This window comes from Anopheles stephensi, chromosome 2 (assembly GCF_013141755.1).
Source record: "Anopheles stephensi strain Indian chromosome 2, UCI_ANSTEP_V1.0, whole genome shotgun sequence".
NCBI classification, from domain to species: Eukaryota; Metazoa; Arthropoda; class Insecta; order Diptera; family Culicidae; genus Anopheles; species Anopheles stephensi.
The window spans coordinates 57,417,093-57,438,197 of NC_050202.1; the positions used below are offsets into that span (position 1 = coordinate 57,417,093).

Genomic DNA, 21,105 nt, shown 5'->3' on the forward strand with positions numbered 1-21,105 from the left:
CGGTCACTAAATCACGCAACATCAGGCGCGTTGGTGCATTACGGTTGATGACGTTTGTAGGAAGTACCGTGCGCTTCTAGTGTGTGTGTGTGTGTGTGATCTCGGCATGCTTTGACAGAAAAGTTGAACAAATTCTAGAAATCGTTCGTTTAGAACTTGGCTCGCGCACATTGCCTAAAGCGTATGTGACACATGAGGCGCCGCCGTGTTCGTGACTGACTCGAGGGAATCGCTCGCCGCAGATCGTCTGCAAAAACAAATCGACTGCATCACGGTGTGGCACTAAACGGTTGATTTATGATTGGATTGTGAATGTCGGATTAGCTCCACGTTCGGTTTTCTTAATGCAACGGGTCACGTGCAGATGGGGGCGAGGGTGAGACCAGAAATGCAAACATTCGATTTGCATACACATCAATGAGCAGCTGACGGGACAGCGGTCGTGCCGTACCGATGCCGTTCATTTCACTTTCCGTGCAGCTGTCAATCGTTGAAGGATTGGTTTTAATTCGTGGAATATCTATAGAAATAAAACCAACCGGCGGATGTCCATACAATGCGGAACGAAGCTAATGAATGTTGGACGTTAAGTTGTCATATCTTCATGAGGATATTAATTAAAGAGCGATAAAACAAGTATCTGATATTACTTATTATTCTGAAGTAATTCTCACTATCTGTAAGAAGAACCTGCACAGTTCACATATCACAGAAACATGGCAAGTGTATGCAATAACAGAGTAATTACACTTGTTGTACAGATAGCTATGCTGGCAGCAAACCTAAGCCTGTCAGAAACATAATGTTAGGCTGCCACTTAAAATATTCGCGTGATCGCGATCGATTTGGCCATAATAACAGACGCTCTACAACGCATGCTAAGTACCGTCTAACGTCTGTGGTGGTGTACGTTAGAAGTCAAAAACTCGTGACGTATAACATATTTTTACGATGTTGTTCTTTTCATAACTCCGCTACGCCCATCCTATCAATTTGCCTCGCGTTCGCCTGTTCCCCGGAGCGCGGCTCGTGTTGGGTGCGGTGGGCCTAATGCACATGCGCTCAACGTTACGCCCAACGCTTGCGCATCATCGATAGTGCCGATCACCGCCAGTATCAGGTAAGATCAAGTTCAATGGTATTACGATTGAAGTTGTTGTGGTGGCCACAGGCTTTATGGTTCTCACGTGCTCGAACCAGCATACCAGTGTGGCATAAATACGTTGGAAGTTATGTACTCGTTTGGCTCGGAACCCAACATTCCGGTTGCGAGAAACAAGTTTAAGGTGTGATTTTTCAAACGAAAATTTTGTACACACATTCTAGAGGAAATAAAATACATTCAGACGGTAATTACAATAACACATGGGAGCCGATATATTTAGCTGAAAACCAAACATGGTGATGCACACCATTTAATTCACTGATCGGTGCTGGACGATTTGGTGAACAAGTTTTTGTAGAGACTTATGGATGCTTTCCGCAGCCTCCTTTCAAGCGGTTCCTGCGATGTGGAGGGCTTGGAATCGTTAGAAATCACGGACTGTTTGCGTGTCGGGTGCTCATTATGCTCCAGGTTATGCTCCATTTGCTGCCGAAAATAGGCAAGCTTCTGTGTTGCGTTCGGTGGCTTGACAGTGAGCCGAATGGAGAGCGAATCCTTCTGTATGTATCCGCTGTTAATGAACTCCTCTCGGCCTAAAAACGTTTTCCATCCGAATGGTAACGAAGGCTGGATGCAGTACTCTAGTGATTTTTTAACAATCTTCTTCACGTTCTGATGCAGCAGCGCAACGGTGAACTCGTACCTGGCAGGAAGGAATAAACGCTGCTTTTACTGATCATCGGCCATACATTCACTCTCCGGGAACTCACTTGTTAGGAATGCCCGAACAAAGCTCCAGAAAAATGCATAAAAATTGCCCTCGGGTTTCACCATTGCCACCGGGATAGACCTGTAGCCGCCATTGGCCACCGATATCGTCGGACAGAATGTCAGAGTACAGACAGGCAGAGGACTTGACTGCTTCCACCACATTGCGGATGGTGACCACCTCGTCTAGACAGTCCGGATAGGCTAATCTGAAAGCATTAAGCTTATTGTAATGAACACCCTCCAAAATGCTGTCCATCACTACTCACTTCTTCAGATGATCAACTTCCGTTGTAAGTAGATCGGCTCGCTTCTTCATTTTCCCATACTTGTCGATAAGGTTAAGCGAACGGACCGAACACCTAAGCTCGAATCCATCGTCCACAATGAAAGATTCCTGCAACGACTTTAGGTCGATGAAATGGTTTTGACCCCAGCCTTTGCGCAGCTCGAAATAATCTTCCGCCTCGTAGAAATGGTTTCTTGTGGGACCGAGCAGCTCGAACGAGTAGTGATACTGTCCCTCGATCCCATTGTACAGCTGGAGGAAAATGCTCAGCGATGTGTTTTTGGCATCGTCAAAACCGCACGGATGTACTTCCAAGCGCCACACGGAACCGATATCATCCGTGACGAGATCGGAATACTGGACTTCGTTCGTGCGTCTTATGGCAGTGTATCTGTTCACTGCAAACTTCCAGGTGAATGGTTCCGGAATGAGATTACTGTGTGGGAAATGAACAGGATAAGAACTGTAGAATCATTGGACCGTTCTGAAGCTCCTCACTCCAAAGCTTTCCAACAGTACCTTGTAAAACTGAGTGGCTTTACGTTCAGCGAAATGGACTTCAAACTTTCGGTAACTTTGGTGCAAGATTTTTCAATCTCCGCCTGCTTTACCACAAGCTCTGCGGGAGAACTCTGCTGTATAGCAGCTTTAATGGATGAGACATCAAACTGATGCTTGTTCAATTTGTTTTTCAATATTTCATTCCACGCATCGATTTCGGCATTTTTGGCATGGAACTGCTGATGGATATCTTTCAGCTCTTGGTGTGTCATTAAGTTAACAGTCTTGACTAGATTATTCTTCGTTTTCTCCACCAGTGCACTATGCTTTTTCAGCTCTTGGTTGACGCGATCATTGGTTTCGTTGAAGAATCCCTGCGTTTCGAGCAGTAACTTCTCTAGTCGATGTAGGACTTTTTCTGGATCGTTGTTCGCTGTATCCGGATGGGCAGTTGAGCTGCTTTCTTCAGCGATAGGATTACACGGATAGAGTGGACTGCCTTCCAGAATTTTCACGAAGGTCTCTATATTACACGTACACCTACAATACGGACAGGTTGGATTGCCACTTTCGCTGTCCGCCTTTTGTAACCACTGGCGAATGCAATTGTAGCAGAACAGCTTGGAACATTGGGGACATAGCCGCGGGTCTTCAATATGCTTCATGCAAATCAAACACTGAAGCGTCGCACTACTGCACTGCCCGAGCTGATCGTCTGAACCGGATGCCATCGCGATCGAAGGTGAGCTAAAGATCGAATAATGATAAGACGACAGCTGATCTCGATCGTTCCAATCAGCAATAGGCCATCGACCTAAATGTATGCTTATCACGAACTTTTTTTTAACTGAACAGTTGTTGCGACGGTGTGCTTATCAGCTAATCAGCTGCTCTGCCGTGTGAATGTACTGAAGGGGACGAATGTATCGATTTTTATGCCACTTATTGCGATTTTTAGGAAGGTTTTCGACCGAAACACTACAAACGAACCAGTATAATATGCGGATCGCATCAAACTGAATTTTCACCGCCGGAAAAACAAGAGCGTGAGCAATCAACACGAGAGAGAAATGTCATGAAAACCGCTCATCTCCTCCACTGGTCTGCCAAGAAAAACCTTGGCTGAGAGCAATCGCACACGAATGTGATCTATTTTAAGCAGATCGTACGAATGATCACATGTGTGAGATGATGGTGGCAAAAATGCCTTCTGCTTGTATCCTGAGAATCAACTAGCATTAGAATACGTGCAGGAAAAGGATAGGATTATAATGGAGAAGTAGCGAAACAGAGTTGAGAATCACACCGATCATACTAAGAAAGCCTTCCTCTCGGAGAATCATTTTTATACACGGCAATGACTTTCAAAAGCCGTTACACAGTTTACCACAGTCGAACATCATGAGAATTGTTCTAAAAATAAATGTAGCGTCGGTCGCGATGCCGTTTCAAAGGGCACCGAATTTCTGAAAACTTAAACAATTAAAAAATGACTAACAGAATATTGTAAGTACATCATGCATGCATCTGCCTTGCCTCACTGCATTGATAACAAACTAAAACACTGATAATAAACAAGCATAGGGAACTGATGAAAGGGATTGCTGAACTAAGATTTGAGCAGATTTTATGAATGAGGTTATTGATAAGGAAAAAGCTAAGGCAATCAGCAAAATTCAGGTATAAAAGGTGATCCTTCGCCCACCAGAAGGCACATTCGAGCTTTGGAGTGCAATCAAAGCATCCGGGCATCTGAGAACAACCGAACCATGATTGCGAAGTTACTTCTCCTCACGTTTGGTAAGTGATCTTTGTCCTCGTGTGCTCCGGCATTCCAAGGATGCAAATCCAGTGTTTCCGTGATCCAGGCGTCCAGCAGTACTAACTCGTGTGTGTGTGTGTGTGCTTTTTATTTGCAGTGGGGTTGTGTACGGCGTACCAGTACTCGTACGAGTATGAGTTCCCCTACTCGCGCCCGTTCAACAAGACGGGCTTCGAGTTCGGTGCCTGGGAACCGAACCGGGAGTACGTGTACAACGTGACGACGAAAACCATGACCGCTCTGCCGGACCTCGAGGACTACTGGACCGGCATTGTGACGCACGGCTACTTGGTGATCCGTCCCAAGGATCACAACTACGTCGTCGCCTACATTGACCGTCCGATGTACGCCGCGTTCAACGAGTATCTGCCCCGCGGATACCGCACTGAACTGGCGCGCTTCAACCTGAAATGGCAGCCGATGCCGTTCAGCTCGAAGCCCTTCGGAATCTACTACAACAAGGGAGCCGTGAAGGGTTTCTACGTTGAGAAGACCGTCCCCAACCACGAGGTGAACATGCTCAAGGGCTGGGTCAGCCAGCTGCAGCTGGACACCCAGGGAGCGTACGTGATCAAGTCGGAGTTCAACCAGTTCCCGGAGAACAACACCCTCACCGGTGTGTACAAGACCATGGAACCGTCGGTGACCGGCGAATGTGAAACCCTGTACGACGTCAACCCGGTCCCGGAATTCCACTTCCAGTCCCACAAGGAGTGGGTTCCTCAGCCCCAGTGGCTCGAGGAAGACCAGCACGTCTTCCATGTCGTCAAGTCCCGCAACTTTGATCGTTGCGAGCAGCGCATGGGCTTCCACTTTGGCTTCAGCGGATTCAGCGACTTCAAGCCGAACACCAACCAGATGGGCAACATCATGTCCAAGTCGGAGGTGACGCAGATGTATCTGACCGGAAACTGGTACAACTACACCATCCAGTCGGTGTCCACCGTGAACAAGGTTGTCGTCAGCCCGTCTCTGGTCAACAGCCAGAAGGCCATGGTCTACGCTCAGGTCAACATGACCCTCAACGAAATCAAGCCCTTCGAGAAGTACCCGGAGGGTCCGGCTGACGATCGCCAGGTGTTTGTCGACCTGGTGTACAGCTACAACATGGCTCACGATAAGAAAAACTTCGTTCGCCCGGCCAACGAGACCGATGACTCCTCCTCGTCGTCGTCGTCGTCGTCGTCGTCCTCGGACTCTTCCAGCGATTCGTCCAGCTCCTCGGACTCGAGCTCCAGCTCGGAGGAAGAGCACGAAAACTTCAAGATCAGCCCTGCTGAGCAGTACAAGAAGCAGGCCAAGGAAGTCGAGCACCGTGGAAACCGCAACCGTCGTGATCTGAATGCCTTCAAGGAAAAGCAGTACTACGAAGCGTATCAGCGTGATCAGCACCGTCTGCGCAAGCAAAACAACACCTCGTCCGATTCGTCCAGCTCCGACGATTCCAGCAGCTCCTCGTCCAGCTCGTCGTCCGATGAGTCTGATGAGCAGGATTTCTACAGCTCTTCCGAGTCCGACTCTAACTCTCTGAGCAGCGAGGAAGACTTCTACCAGCCGATTCCGGAGAGCATGAAGGAAGCCCCTCAGACCCCTTTCCTTCCCTACTTTACCGGATACAAGGGATACAGCGTCCAGTACGCTCGCAACGTCGATGCCTCCCGCTACGCTTACAAGCTGGCGTACGAGATCGCTGAGGAGCTGCAGGAAATGTCCCAGGTCCCCAAGTCGAACACGCTGAACAAGTTCACCATTTTGGCCCGTGTTCTGCGCACCATGCACTACCAGGACATCTACGACGTCTGCCAGAAGCTGTTCGTCTCGCAAAAGGAACGCGAGGAAGGCAGCAACCACAGCGAGTCGTTCGCTAAGAAGGTTGACGCCTGGAACACGTTCCGCGATGCTTTGGCCCAGGCCGGTACCCCGCCCGCCTTCAAGGTGATCAAGGAATTGATCGAAGAGAAGAAACTGCGCGGTGATGAGGCCGCCAGCGTCATCGCTACTCTGCCCAAGACCATCCGCTACCCGACCGAGACCGTTATGCACGAGTACTTCCTGCTGGTGACGTCCAACGCCGTCCAGCACCAGGAGTATCTGAACACGACGGCCATGATTTCCTTCTGCGACTTCCTGAACCGCGCCCAGGTCAACAACCGCTCTGCCTACAACTACTACCCCGTGCACAGCTTCGGCCGTTTGGCTGACGCCGACTACAAGATCGTTGCTCACAAGGTCGTGCCGTGGTTCGCGCACCAGTTGCGTGAGGCCGTCAAGGCTGGTGACAGCGTGAAGGTGCAGGTGTACATCCGCTGTCTGGGACATTTGGGCCACCCTGAAATCCTGAACGTGTTCGAGCCGTACCTGGAGGGCAAGATCCCAGTGACCCACTTCCAGCGTCTGGCTTTCATCGTCGCCCTGGACCGTCTGGTCGAGAACTACCCCCGTCTGGCCCGTTCGGTGCTGTTCAAGGTGTACCAGAACACCGGAGATGCCCATGAGGTGCGTTGTGCCGCAGTGTACCTGCTGATCCGCACGAAGCCCCCGGTATACATGCTGCAGCGCATGGCTGAGCAGACCCACTACGACCCGAGCACATACGTGCGCGCCGCCGTCAAGACCGCCCTGGAGAGCGCTTCCGAAGCCGATGAGTTCGATGACGACTACGAGTTCGCTCAGAACGCCCAGGCCGCCATCAAGCACCTGAACCCGCGTGACTTCAGCCTGCAGTACTCGGGCACCTACCTGCGTGACTTTGCCTTCAAGGAACTGGAGCTCTCGTACCGCATGTACTTCTCCCAGATCGCTGCCGATGACCACTACATCCCGAGCGGATTCTTCTTCCATCTGCGCAAGAACATGGGTGGCCTGAAGCGTTTCTCGACCTTCTACTACCTGGTCTCGAGCATGGAGACGTTCTTCGATCTGCTCGACAAGCAGTACGACAGCTACAACAAGCACCAGGAGTACAAGTCTAGCGACTACTACTACAAGTACTACAAACAGTACCCGTCCCTGTTCAAGGATTACTTCAGCCAGTACAGCAAGAACCACAAGTACCAGAACGACTACTACGAGCAGTTCGGAAACAAGAACCAGGAGGAGTTCCAGAAGTGGTCCACCACCCGCATTGCCAAGCTGCTGAACATCGACCCCGAGGAGGCTGAGGAGCTGGAGGGTCAGTTCATGTTCCAGATCTTCAACGGAGAGCGCTTCTTTGCCTTCAACAACCAGACCATCGAGCAGTTCCCGAGCCTTGTGAAGAAGTACTTCCAAGACTTCGAGGACGGTTTTGCGTACAACGTGACCAAGTTCTACCAGCAGAACGTTGTCACCATGGCCTTCCCCTTGGCCACCGGTCTGCCGTTCACCTACAGCCTGAAGACCCCGACTCTGATGAAATTCGAGTTCGAGGCCTCCGCCACCACCCACCCGAGCATCTTCAAGACCCCGACCGGATATCCCGAGAAGGAGTACGACGATTTCGTCCATATGCCGCGTTGGTTCAACGGATCTGCCGATGTGAACATGGCCTACTCTCGCTTGGTTGATGCCAAGGTTGGCTTCATCACGCCCTTCGACCACCAGCGCTACGTCGCCGGATACCAGAAGAAGTTCCAGGGATACTTGCCGTTCAGCTTCGACTTTGGCTTCGACTTTGAGAACAACGACTTTGAAGTGAATGTGCAGCCGCTCGAGCCCAAGAAGGACGCCCTTCTCTTCCACATGAGCTCGTGGCCGTACACCGGATACAAGGACATCACCGATCTGCGCCCGATGGCCGAGCAGCCGAGCGTGCACATCCTGCACGATCGCGCCCAGACCACCAAGTCGTTCGAGACCTCGTTCGGCCATGAGCTGACCGGTGTCGCTTTCCGATTCCAGGCCAAATACGACAAGGACTTCATCGACTACGCCTACCTGATGAAGCACATCGAACAGCACGACTACTGGTCGGCGCTGGTCTATCCGTTCGCTTCGGAGACCTACCACTACCATCAGCTGAACCTGTACTACGATGCTCAGCGCACCAGCGTGAAGAACGTCAAGTTTGTGCTGCAGCACAAGCAGGCCGACTACGACCAGGACTTCCAGACCGCCGATGTGAAACACCCGAAGGGTCGCCACGGATACTCTGGATACTACAACGAGTTCAACTACGCCCAGCCCTTCGTGTACTACGCCGGAAGCCAGCGCCGCCAGGAGCAGTTCATGCGCAACGCCGGTGCCGGTATTCGCAACAGCGACGTCAATGTCTTCGACTTCGGTATCGTGTTCGAGGGCAAGCAGCAGAAGGCCGAGTTCGTGTTCACCACCGCCTATGCCGACAGCCCGGTCGACGAGAAGGAGCGTCTGTTGATGTTCCTGTCCTTCAGCCCGTACGTCTCTTCGAGCGCCTTCTACCAGTTCATTCCGTTCTCTGGCAAGCAGTTCCAGATGTGCTTCTCGGCCACCAACCAGTACCCGAACATGCCCAAGCTCAACTTCCTGAACGTTCTCAACTTCGACAAGATCGGAAGCATGAACTGGGAGCTCGCATACGGCGAGAAGTGCCAGGGAGGATCGCATATCTCGATGAAGGGTAAGCTGATTCAGTCTGAGCCCTACCGCCACTTCCTGCGCATCTCCGAGGCTGGCCAGCGCTGCAAGCAGCAGATGGACAAGGGCTACTTCCAGCTGCCCGCATGCCAAAACGCCACCCGCCAGGCTGGCTACTTCGACCAGTACTCGTTCAACTTTGAGTACAAGGATGTGTCCAACTATGCCAAGAACCTGACCTACCAGTTCTTCGACTACGCCCGTTACTTCAGCTTCCCGTACTGGAGCGAGGACTACTTCTTCCAGGGCAAGCACAACCAGTTCCAGATTGACTTCCAGCTGGCCCCGTACTTCGACTACTACAACGCTTCCTTCTACGGAACCGACCGTAGCTTCGCTATCCAGAACTACCCGATCGAAAGCGAGTACGCCCGTTACTTCTTCTCCATCCACCCCGACTTTGATTACTACGAGCGCATGTTCAACTACGCTTACCGCGGAAACTACCACCGTAAGTATAGATGAGTCTCTGGTGCTAGCTGGATTGATGGTGGTTCTAGATTGATTGCTAATGACCATTTTGCATTCCCTCCAGCGTCTTGCGTTGTGTCGAACAAATTCGTCAACACCTTCGATGGAAAGACCTACGACTACGAGCTCGGCAACTGCTGGCACGTGGTGCTGCACACCGTCAAGCCCGACTACTACTTCTACGCTCAGGACTCGCACTTCATGAACTCGGACTACGAATACAACTGGAAGAACGGTTTCGGCGAGGACGAGCAGATCACCATTCTGGCGCGTCACGGCGACAACAACCAGCTCTTCCTGAAGGCTGTCCTCGGCCAGTACAAGCAGAACGACTACAACATCGACATCATCCCGCAGGGACATGAGCTCCCGACGGTTTACATCAACGGCAAGCCCCAGCAGATCCACGAAAAGTACGCCGTCGAAATGTACACCAACGACGATGGTGGCGATCAGCCGCTGATCCGCGTGTACGCCCTCCCTGGCAACGAGCTGGAGATCAGCTTCCGCGACGACGACATCAAGATCGTGTTCGACGGATACCGTGCCCGCTTCTTCGCCGACCAGTCGTACTTCAACAACTTCGTCGGTCTTTGCGGTACCAACAACGGCGAGGGAGAGGATGACTTCATCACTCCCGACCAGTGCGTCATGCGCAAGCCCGAATACTTTGCCGCCTCGTACGCTCTCGCTGGCATGAACTGCAGCGGCCCGGCCCAGGCCTACTTCACCGAGTACCACCAGAAGGCCCAGGAGCACTGTGTGAAGCCCCAGTACTACTTCGGCAACGTCATCAGCGAGCAGGAAGCTGGCCGTCAGCGTTACAACTACTACTACAAGGACTTTGACCTATCGGACTCGTCCTCGTCGGAGTCGTCCTCGTCGTCGTCTTCGTCGGAGTCGGACGAATCTAACTCGTCGTCCTCGGAAGAACAGAAGCCGAACCGCGAACACTTCTTCGAGAAGCAACAGTACACCGAGAAGGAATGCGCCATGCAGCACCGTGTTCAGTACATTGAGCAGGGTGATAAGATCTGCTTCACGAACCGTGCCCTGCCCACCTGCTCGTCGGGATGCAAGGCCTTTGAGAAGATCCAGAAGTACGTCGATGTCCACTGCCGTGACGCTTCCGACTCGGCTGCCCAGCTGTTCAAGCAGCAGATCCGCAAGGGAGTCAACCCGGACATGAGCAACAAGTCGGTCACCAAGACCGTCAAGTACTACTTCCCCAAGAAGTGTGTCTTCGCCAACTAGGAGCCATGATTGCTAGCTTCAATTATTTATGAACATTCCAAACATAGCATACAGAAAATGTAAAAAAAATACAGAGGCGAATTCAATAAATTGATGAATGAATACAATCAAATTTGTTTTTCTTTGTATCTTTCGCATCAACTTAGCAATTGAGAAATATGTATTAGCATGTCCGAATTGCTCCAAGATGCTGAAGCATTTCTTAATTATTGTAGTGTTCAAAAACACTCTCCAAACACAAGCTATTCGTAGTAAATCTGATAGCACCAATCCCAAAAGTCAGGCAACAATTGCAAACAACATTTTAAAAATCAATTTCATTCATCGAATTGAATTGAATTGCTAAATTTGGCCGGTGGTCGTTGCCGTGAAAGTCAAGGTTAACGCGTCGTTCGATAGCGAAAGCGCAGACGTTCGGCACTCTAGCAGAAATGCATTTCATTTCACAAGCTGTCAATGCGGGGTTCAGTGCTACGCACCCAAACCTCGGACGGGTGCAGTGAACTTCAGCTTCTAGACAACAATCAGTCTTTGAAATTACAGTAATTAGAGGGTACCTTAACGTCTGGTGTGCGCCACATTCCCCTTTTGAGCCAATGTAGACGAGCAGTGTGATGCTTTGGTTCTAGATATGTTGTCGCGTCTCATCCGCTATCGATGGTGTTGCTATTTTTATGCAAACGATGATTCAATGTCGAAGAATTGCGCTCGGTTTAGCTATGTCCTAGTGCTTTGCTCTGGTTTGGAGAGTCATTCACGTTAAGTGTTTATAAATAAATAGCATTAGTGTACATGAGACTTCAGAAGGTTCAGTTCGTTCGTTCCGATACAGGCGCTGTGGTATGATGCTGCATCACTCAACGTGTAGTTGGACGCTCGATAAACATGTCTATTAACTTTAATGCTTTAACTAAATGGTAAATGTTGTTGTGACATGATCAACATCTACTTAAAGCGACAGTTCTTATAACAATGCGAATGGAATGTGTCACTTAGTTGACAGAGACTTATTAGATCCCTTTTGGAGAACCATTGATGAAGGCTTAAAGTCCTACCGCGTTTCACTAATGATCATTATTTAATGAGACACATTCCTTGAATGACACTACTTCAGTCAACCTAGCCATTCACTAGCGGTAGTCAGGGTATGCAAATGTTTGCGGCTTAATTGAATCGTAAAATCTAGAGACAAGTCGATTGATCAGCCAGCAACGACATACCCATGAATCTTAAAGGCGGGTACCGCTGGAACTACCGTCGACGGTGAATAGACATTGAATGTTCTTGGTCGGACACGTTCTCTCGATGCACCCACCTTATTTTTCTGACCACCAAAAGGACAAATCGGTAAATTCACAGAATTATTGACCGCCACCGCTAGTTAGAACGGCAAGAACGGATAGCATCACAAAGTCCTTGAATGAAGTCTCCGTGAGCAAGTAACACAAGTAACTGCTAGCATTTCAGGCATTGGCTCTCACTCTCTTTCGCTGGTGGGAAGGTAACTAGACGAAGACTAATGAGGTCCCCCCCAGTATACCCCATTTGATGTATTAACATAAAACACATTTAATTTGAAATGAAGTCCCAAAAGCACAGTGATCGAAAAACTGTTTACAACACACGTCCAAACATCCACAGCTAATGATCCGATTAAAATAGATAACGTGATATATTGCGTACGACTATTTGTATTTTCTAAATGCAAATGAAATCGATTCGTTATCTTGATACATTATTTTAACCGGACTCTTCGCTTTTAAGTGCACCCATACGGACGCCAGTCGTCTTTTGGCACCAGTTGCAGCGTTGGTGTGTGTGTCTGCATTCCCTAAACTGAGGTGGTGTGATGCAAGTGCTGCCGATTTCACTCGACTCGAAAGTACGGGGCGCGACGATGAGAAACATAAATCTTGCGCCTCCAAGTAGCTGGGCCGGCACAACATACGAACGATCGGCGTCGAGATGGGTTTTGAGAGATTGACCGACGGACAATGTTGCAACGTTACTCCCCACTAATGCATGCAGGATGGTTCTGGCCCGTTCGTCTAGCCGCGGTTCGATCCCGGCTGGTCCGGCATTGATGGGGGATAAAATTAAAGACCTATAATTTCACGGCTGCCGTGATAAAACAATGATTTACGTATCCCGTTTGCATGTGCAAACTCTGTGAAAACAGTAGGCCTTTTTGGTGCAAAAAGATTTACTGCCAACTGTGTACATCTACGTGGCGTAGGCAGCAAATATGGCATCTGCAGTGGATTGATTTTTATAACGATTCCCACGTTGAGAAAAAACGATCACTTAACAGACACTCGTGTAAGAAGACATTTGCGTTACGGAACATGCACTTCTACCTGTCAAAACGTTTGAATCCAGCAATGCCACCTGTAAGTGTTAAGATTCAACGCTTCGCACCGACTGAAGTAGCGCACTCGGGACAGAGCTTTAATCCCGGTCCTACTGTAACCCTTACCGCAAACACCTTGACTTCGGCGCATAAATAAACGCATCAAGTAGCTCTAATTCCGATAATTGTATCATAAATCCCGTCTGACATTAATGGTGTCGTGATTGATGCAAGTGCTCCCGATAGGAATGTGCAGCCTGTTGCATTTTATCGGTCATAAATCTCGCGCTGCAATGGACGACCAACATACGATCCTCGAAAGCTGCGAAACGTAGCGTAGTGTTATCACGTTTTCAATTTAGTTACTTTGCACCATAGCATACCGACCGACTTAAAACCTTTGATATTGGGCATTAACTGTGCCATGTATCTGTAACTGTGTCAATGAGCTTTATTTGCTGAAGGTAGGTCACGATTTTGCCTAGATTTTAATAGGTCATTAATTGGGTGATGCCAATACAATCAATCAGTAAAAGAAGCTCCGGTGGGGGCGGTCCACTAACCGAGGCGAGAGCGGCGCCGGTCTTCACACGGCAGGACCGGGGTTCAAATCCCATCCGGACCGCCTCCCTGTATGAAGGGCCGACTTCCTTTCTACGGGTAAAATTAAGTCACAGAATGCCAGAAATGGCAGGTCGAGACCTTTCGAGGTTGAAGTGCCAAGGAAGAAAAAGAAGAGGCTCCAGGTTCAATAGGATAGAATATCTGTAAGTTTCGAATGATACATCTAATTATGTGACAATGCATATCAGTAAAAAGAGCATCACTAGTAAGAAAAAGCCTGCCTGTCAGAGATTGATAAATGCGACCACGCGATGCTATACTGCCAAGCCAAACTAATGTGTGTATTTCGGCATGTGCTTCGGCTAAAAGCTGACAAATGTTACCGACTGTTCACATCAAGTCGTAACATTCTAATGGCTTATAAGCTCAAGATAAATGTTTAGCCATAGCACTGAGATGTGAACGTTTGACTGGTGCAAAATTTTCGTCAATTTTCTTTATCCTCCACCTTCTGGTCGTGGAACGGAGCTTTTTAAAACGCCGACCGTTTCTGGGCTTTTGCTTTTGTTCCCCCCAAAGGCAACTTCAAAACTATGCAATCGTGAACGTGTTATGGTTGATAAATCGTTCAGCGCATAACACATTCTTCCCGCTTCCAGCACCAACAAAAGGATGAGGCAGAATCCTACTTATGGATGCGTCGCACTAATTCGAGAAGCAGAAACGTACGCAAAACGTGATACACGCCGTGAACACACGCTGCAACTGTGGGAAAGTTTTTGGGGGGGCAGCACTTAGGCAACCGGTCGGTACGGGCATGACTGAAATGACTTGTTGATCGATTAGCAGAAGCAAGCTGCGTCTCTGCTCCTCGGTCTGACACGGCATCTGAGACGACCATCAATTATATGCACAGACGACAACAATGTCGTACTGACACGAGAAGATGCAAAACTTATGCAAATGTAATTTAGATTTGCTCCAAAAAAGCAACGTAGGGACCTTTATGTCTCGTTCTTACTTATCTCGTACAAGGGTTAAAAAAGACGGGCAATAAAGTTGAGCAACAATTCGAAGCATTTGGTTGTTTTCAAAAACATGCCGCATTCAAATGGGGCCTACCGACCCACAATGTCTCGCGATGACACCGGACAAAGACGATCAATTTTTAGCTGGTCGCGCAATAAATATTCGCTAATCTGTTGCACTTGACTTACCCGTCCGGCCGCGCGTCGGCGTGCAAAACAAACCATAAATCCATTAGCCAAGATCGTCTCCGCCGTGCTGACCCCCCAAAAGAACGGAGGATGCTCAGGCGGCAATCCGATTGTCAACAGGTTACAGCTATGGCGCGGAAGGATTTGTGCCAGCGGGTTTTTACAGCTCAAGATCGGAACTTTGAACGCATCGCATGCTTTGTTCTGCCGTGCTGTCGATCGATCTAGCGATTTCTTGTTGTCAAACAACCTACAGACAGGCGCAAACAGAACGGCGCACACACGTCTCACCCGTGGTGCGGTACATGAAAACCCACTTTCAAAACGACCGCGGGACATTAGCCGATTGAAGAAAATAATTTTTGTAAGCTCATTTTGCACGCAGCACGAGACACACCGTGAGCGCCAATAATCATCGTTGGCTTAGAGTCTGCGTTGGTCCTTCGGGGGGGCGGGTTGGTCCGCTTTTGGATGGTAAGCTCTCCGATTGCCTACGATCCGGCTTTTCCTACAGTGCTATTGAGGGCGCCTACGCGCATTTCGGCGTGGTATCAATTAGGTATCGTGGGCCGCTCGCCGGAAGACGAAACCGCTAATCGGATCAGAAAGCTAGATTGATCGTTGTTGAGGCTTAGATGGCAACATTACATAAGACACCGGTCGATAAGCTCTTGGCTACCGGAGCGAGAAGGTTCGCTGCTCGGATAAGATTTTGCCGAACCTGATTCGTCATATAAGTCACGATCGTTACAATACAAACGAGGTGAAAATTGATCGTTTTTTTTTGCAACAATATGGCGATCAAAATTCTTGTCTAGACCGGTGGCCATAAAGTTGGTGCGTTCTGCAGGATTAGGGAATGCTACCACTGCGCGCGCTCTACTACGACAGAGTCAAATTGGTCGGGGCTGGAGGCCATCCTAGTTAAATCGGAGCGTCGCTGGATTGTTGTAGAAATTGGCTCGTAAAATAAATTACAACCCGATTACGGGTGCAATAAAGCGTCAAATGCAATCGACTAGCGCTGAGGCACACTGGGTGCGCAACGCTGAACTGGTGCACCAGTAAATTAGCCTAAGTCTGGCGAGACGAGAACAATAACCAATTAAGGCCAAGGAGCAATCGCTTTGGTGAACTAGTGTAAGCTTCTGGTTGATGAAACTGAACAGAATCGCTCTGGAGCGAAGACGGGAGGTGTCACGATGTCTGCTGGCACGGTTGCCGCGTGCTGGTGCCAGACATCATAAGTGATGAAGTCACCCGGTAGCGAGAGACTGAGGCAGCTAATTCGAGCTTGTGTTTAGAACATAATTCTTGACCGATGCAACCAGATGCAGTGCGTCTACAACACCTGTATAAATAAGCTTCCTTGCGCCTCTGAATGTGCCTCCGAACTGCAGAGGACGTTAAAAAACAATGGTGAGCTGATGCTTGTCCGACGCTTGCTGTGTAGAGTTCAAGAGGCAACCGTCGAATTGACGACATGCAACGAAAGTAGAGTTTCGTGCTAGCCGTGTTGTTGTTACAAATTTGCGTTACAACCCAGACGGCCCACAGCCAACCTCTCGCTGGCCATGTAACGGACCCTTAATTGCTCCATAATTCAGCGTGCTATTTTGATAACTTACTTAAGTACGTTCCCGTTGCATGAAAACTGCAACCCTACACTGTTATGGTGGCGAAAATAGAAACACGGGTCACACGGGCCGGTGTTCCCGGAGAGGAGAGGTGTTGGTGGCGGCGCGCGGTGATGCAAAGTTTATCTACACACCCTAATGGGGTGTGCAACTGCACATGAGTTTTTCCCGAGGCTAGTCAGCAACTTTTACCCGCTTTCGAACGAGGAATGTCGGAAACACCCGGACCATTTCGGTGAGCAGTGAGCAGGAGAAGCTTGCGCACCGCGTGGATATACCTCTCTCGGTGGTGGTGTGGCGGGTAACCATGTCACGGATTAACGAGACTTCCATGGAATCTCACCGGAACAAGGCCAGCGTTTCGTGAGCCATGTTTTGTCTGTAGTAATCTGGTGCTGATATATGGTTCCAGCCAGTTCAGGATCTATCGGCCGGACAATCCCGCGTCGTGCTAATCGTGGCAAGGGGGAAACACGTGAAGCAACTACCGTTGTTGACATTCGAGACCATCGTAATGACCTCACGGGGCTAACCGATACCAGAAGGACGGACGGACGAACAAACACATAAATAATCCCGCAAGCTTTAACGAACGTCACCAGAGCGAAGCAGGTTTATGCGGTGGCTTATCGCGATCTGGCTTAGATGCAAGGGACTTAGAAACACGATCCAGCTGTGCTAGTCGCTGCACCAGCTTTACCTCTGGCTGGTCCGGCTGCACTGACGATGGCGCTCTTGCCGTGCAGAGCCCCCATAGTAGCCCGTAAGCACAGAGGTCAGAAACTGTAGCACGCCACTGCTGATCTGGCATCTTGCCCCAGAAGTTCAAGGGCCTGACGGACGGTGGAAGACGATTTCTAGAAATCGGGAGGAGTGGCACAGACGCGATGGAAGACAGTTGATTGTTAATCGCAATTAACGGTCAACAGACATGGTTGTGGTCGAGTGAAGTTAGATTCAATTTTTCATTCCGGCCGGACGCTCAATCATCACCAGCCGGATTAAACCCTCAATATCCAGCTAATGATATATTTTATTCAGTTGATCATAGGCTCTAAAATTTACTGACAACTATTACATACTTTTATATGAAATTAACATACACATCAAAAAGAAATCAATTAATGTCCAGAAAAAATTGTACATAAAAGCAAGTAACCTTAAGAGTTTATGTAGGCACTTGAACTCGGCGCTGTTAAAGACAAGTTTCTGCAGAGCATACGCACACGGACACTGGGGCGTGCATATCTCAAAATCGATCCGGACCGGACATGGTTCGAGTCGAGCCGGTGAAACTACCGATAGTCGTAATAAATTACCATTCCGGCGTCCGAGCCGACGCGCTTCCTTCCTTTACGACTGGATTAGGGTGGTCCTCGGATGACTGCGCGAGATTCCTCGCGATTACTCACAGGGTGTGCAGACAGCACGGCGGCTCAAAGACTTCTGTGCGCCGTTCAGCGTGCTGCAGTCGGGCCATTTTTCAACTCCCGTCTAACTCCCGTATGCGAGAACGGTACACGTCTGCACCACAGCGATCTCGCATTAGGTGAACCACCAGCATGGTCGATCGCTAGCGTGGCCAAGTTCGCTCCATAAATTACTATCTGTCAATCGATAAATTCTGCAAAGTGATAATTGTACACCGCAGCTAACACACCGGCAAGCTAATCGTTCGCTACGAATCGCTGCACGGGAATGGTTAGCCGACTTCCTTACCGGTTTTCACGGACGGCGCGCGTAGAATGATTTGTGTAGCCTATGTAACCCGCCCAGGATACGTTCCCCGGAGGCTGACTTTTCTTCTGCTACCATGCTACCTCTGAGATCGATTGCCCTCTAAGCAAATGCGAATCGACCTCACGTGCAGTATGTATCGTGGACCAATGTGGCCACAGATACTACCCACACTCTTTACCGTGTCTCACCACATTGACGATCATCAGCAGCAGCATCGTTACCACGCTCGTAATCGACTGTTTGATCATGTTTATTTACATTTTTCGTCCAGCGCCGTTGCATGGGTCCACGGGGTTCTGACATTTGCTATTCGAATGCCGTTCCAGGGGAAGTGTGAATTCTTCAAACCTGTCACACGTTCGGTTAGAAGGATGGGCGGGTTCGCAATTTAAACACCTCCGCAACCAGCGTGTAGGATGATCGGCGCGCGACTCATCCGTTTGACTGACACACTGCAGTTTATTTTTATTTGCTCATCAAAACCCCGACATGAAGGAGCAGGATGGTCTTGGCGTTGGTAGAAGCAGAGATCTCTCTAGAGCCTACCATCAGAGTCGTCAGACTGTATGTGACTGTCGACTCTGTGTGGGGTTTGTGTGTTATACGAATAGAAAGGGAATATCGTTCACGTGACCTCATCGGATCCTATGAATTTGTAAATTATTTTCTTAATGTTATTAAATTTAAAAAAAAAACAATAAAAAGGGGAATTAAATAAAAGGTTAATAAAGGATAAATAAACAAAGTTATAAAATAGTTTAAAAATATATAGTAAACATCCTAGACAAAAGTTCGTATCGAATGTACATCGTCCTGCCTATATCATCTTGCTCCAATAAGAAGAAAAACCTAGGACCGCTAAACTACTTTTTTTGCTGAAAGCGATTCCACCTACTGCCTCTGACTACTACTGTCGACAAAAGGGCGCTATAAGATATGCGACAAATGGAGCACCAAAGCGAACGGGCGATGACATTGCCAAAATGGCTCAAATTACATCTATAGTACCGGTCGTCGCTGTCTCTAGCATAAGCATGAGAGTCAGGCATTGAATAGTCGAATACAAGAATCAACCAACAACGTTTTTTTTTCAACCCAGTTCCAGACTCTGTTATCGATCGTATACGAATGTGTAGGTTATTCAATGGAACACGATAACGCGTCGACGAAGGGCAATTTCATTCATTATGCTTATTATGGCCAAAGGGAAAGCCAAATAGCTGAGAAAGACACTTACGCCAGCACAAATGTGAGACTTGCCTTAATGAATAATCGAATACAAACAAAACTGCTGCGCCTTAGGACGACATGAAACGCCTGACTGTCGGAGTCTTGCTGCGGTAGCTTGTAATTCATGAATGAAACGGGAAAGGCAACCGTAAGCATAAACACCGTTGTCTACGAGCTTATCGTAACGTGCTCGTTATTATTATAACCTTACAGACGGTTTATTGAAATTCTGATCACCTTCATTTCTTCACACAGAACATCAAACAATTTATTGATTTATCTACAAAACTCTCTCCAAAAATTTATACTTCTGCCATTCACATACATAACGCTCACGACCAATTTCCTGTCAGCATGATTATGAAATTTAAGTCCGTTGATGTGGTGAACCCTTTGCCCCACAATTCACGCCAACAGCGGGAACCCAATAAAAAAAACACACCAAAGCTGGCTTCAAGTGTACACCGCCCTAAATCAAACCTCGGAAGCCAAAGGTATGATCTATGGCGCACGGAGAGATGAAACAGGCATCACACCCCTTCGATACTTGGAGGAGTTTTAAGAAAAAATGGGTCTAAGCTAAGAAAAGGTACAAAGAGAAAGCGCACCCCGGTTACCTCAAAACCGAAAGATAAACAAATCAAAACCAATTTCCGCCCGCTAGTACACACGGTGACCACATCGCGCGGTAATGAGCGTGAAGCTCATGCTGCTAATGTTGCGCACCCTCAGTCGCAGCCCGGTGGTGCCCTAGTGGGGGTGATAAATTAGTGGTTTATACTTTTAATCATTCGATGCAACCGGATACACCGAGCGGTTGGGTTAGGATTTATTGGAATTTATTTCACATTGATTTCACTCAGCTCCAGAAGCGCACGGGAAATGGCTTAGCGGCGTAAAGGAATGTGAATCGCAACAGAACGGCTGCAGTTTGCGTTTGGCGAAGAAATAACTCTTAAAAATTATTTCTATCTTTGCGTGTTTTTTTTTTTGGATAGGATAGGTGCATTTATTTTTTTGAACAAGACTATAATTAACAAAACATCATGTTTTGGCCAATATTCAAATCAGCAAAATACTCCACTTGGTATAAAAAAAAACACAATTCATATTTTAATGAGATGCACATCGTCTTGAGAAACGGAGAGCCAACGCCCCGGGCTGTTATTGTTCTTTGCCCGTACCTGGAGCCTCTGAAAGGTGGCAGGAATTGCAAAGACGAGCAAAACAAGCTCACGAAAGGTTTCATAATATTATGCATTGGAAGAATTCACTCTCATTTGAGGCCTGTCCTGATTGATGTGCAAACAAAGGAATGTTGTGTTGTGACATGCATTGCGCTCGTAAAAATTTAGCTGTCAAAGAAGAGGACAATCAATTAAATATGTAAGTAAAATTACTGGCTTTTTAATTAAAACAAAGCGGAGCATTTATAAATTTGCAATTGCTTCTGCTTTAATATTTTTAACCAAAAATAAATAAAGAAGTACAATGATTTTACAGTGTTTCCCAGATCATCAAACAAGTTACAATATGTAGGGCAAACTATAACAACAGCAACACA

The 21,105-nt window shown here is 48.3% G+C and overlaps 3 protein-coding genes across 19 annotated transcripts in view; 1 reads left to right on the forward strand and 2 right to left on the reverse strand.

The window, feature by feature from the left end:
• The window catches only part of LOC118504784 (vitellogenin-A1-like), a 28,110-nt gene extending 17,195 nt beyond the window's left edge, over positions 1-10,915 (forward strand). Inside the window, exons 1-3 of one of the 2 annotated variants that reach the window (XM_036039733.1) lie at positions 4,305-4,463; positions 4,583-9,529; positions 9,614-10,915. In XM_036039733.1, the coding sequence (XP_035895626.1) occupies positions 4,433-4,463; positions 4,583-9,529; positions 9,614-10,803 (6,168 nt within the window). In that variant the 5' untranslated portion in view covers positions 4,305-4,432 and the 3' untranslated portion in view covers positions 10,804-10,915. Of the gene's footprint in view, positions 1-4,304; positions 4,464-4,582; positions 9,530-9,613 lie in introns of those variants that run through there. The other variant, XM_036039735.1, reaches the window with a different exon arrangement.
• Positions 1-21,105, reverse strand: part of LOC118504785 (A disintegrin and metalloproteinase with thrombospondin motifs 9) — a 138,741-nt gene that overhangs the window by 70,586 nt on the left and 47,050 nt on the right. The window lies entirely within an intron of this gene.
• On the reverse strand, positions 1,346-3,709 carry LOC118504787 (E3 ubiquitin-protein ligase TRIM37-like). 2 transcript variants are annotated; one of them, XM_036039754.1, is made up of 5 exons: positions 3,501-3,709; positions 2,682-3,410; positions 2,143-2,598; positions 1,876-2,082; positions 1,346-1,808 (listed from the first exon to the last, which is right to left on the reverse strand). In XM_036039754.1, the coding sequence occupies exons 2-5, from the start codon at positions 3,392-3,394 to the stop codon at positions 1,421-1,423; spliced, it is 1,764 nt and encodes a 587-aa protein (XP_035895647.1). In that variant the 5' UTR covers positions 3,395-3,410; positions 3,501-3,709; the 3' UTR covers positions 1,346-1,420. The 2 variants fall into 2 exon arrangements, with proteins under 2 accessions (XP_035895647.1, XP_035895646.1); XM_036039753.1 differs by having other exon boundaries at positions 2,682-3,708.

What these genes read in the sequence shown, in the direction of transcription:
- LOC118504787 (XM_036039754.1), bottom strand. Translation starts at nt 3,394, where the DNA reads ATGGCATCCGGTTCAGACGATCAGCTCGGGCAGTGCAGTAGTGCGACG. An exon ending in AAGCCACTCAGTTTTACAAG is followed by an intron (nt 2,599 to 2,681) that starts GTACTGTTGGAA and finishes TTTCCCACACAG; the next exon opens with TAATCTCATTCCGGAACCAT. An exon ending in GAAGTTGATCATCTGAAGAA is followed by an intron (nt 2,083 to 2,142) that starts GTGAGTAGTGAT and finishes TAATGCTTTCAG; the next exon opens with ATTAGCCTATCCGGACTGTC.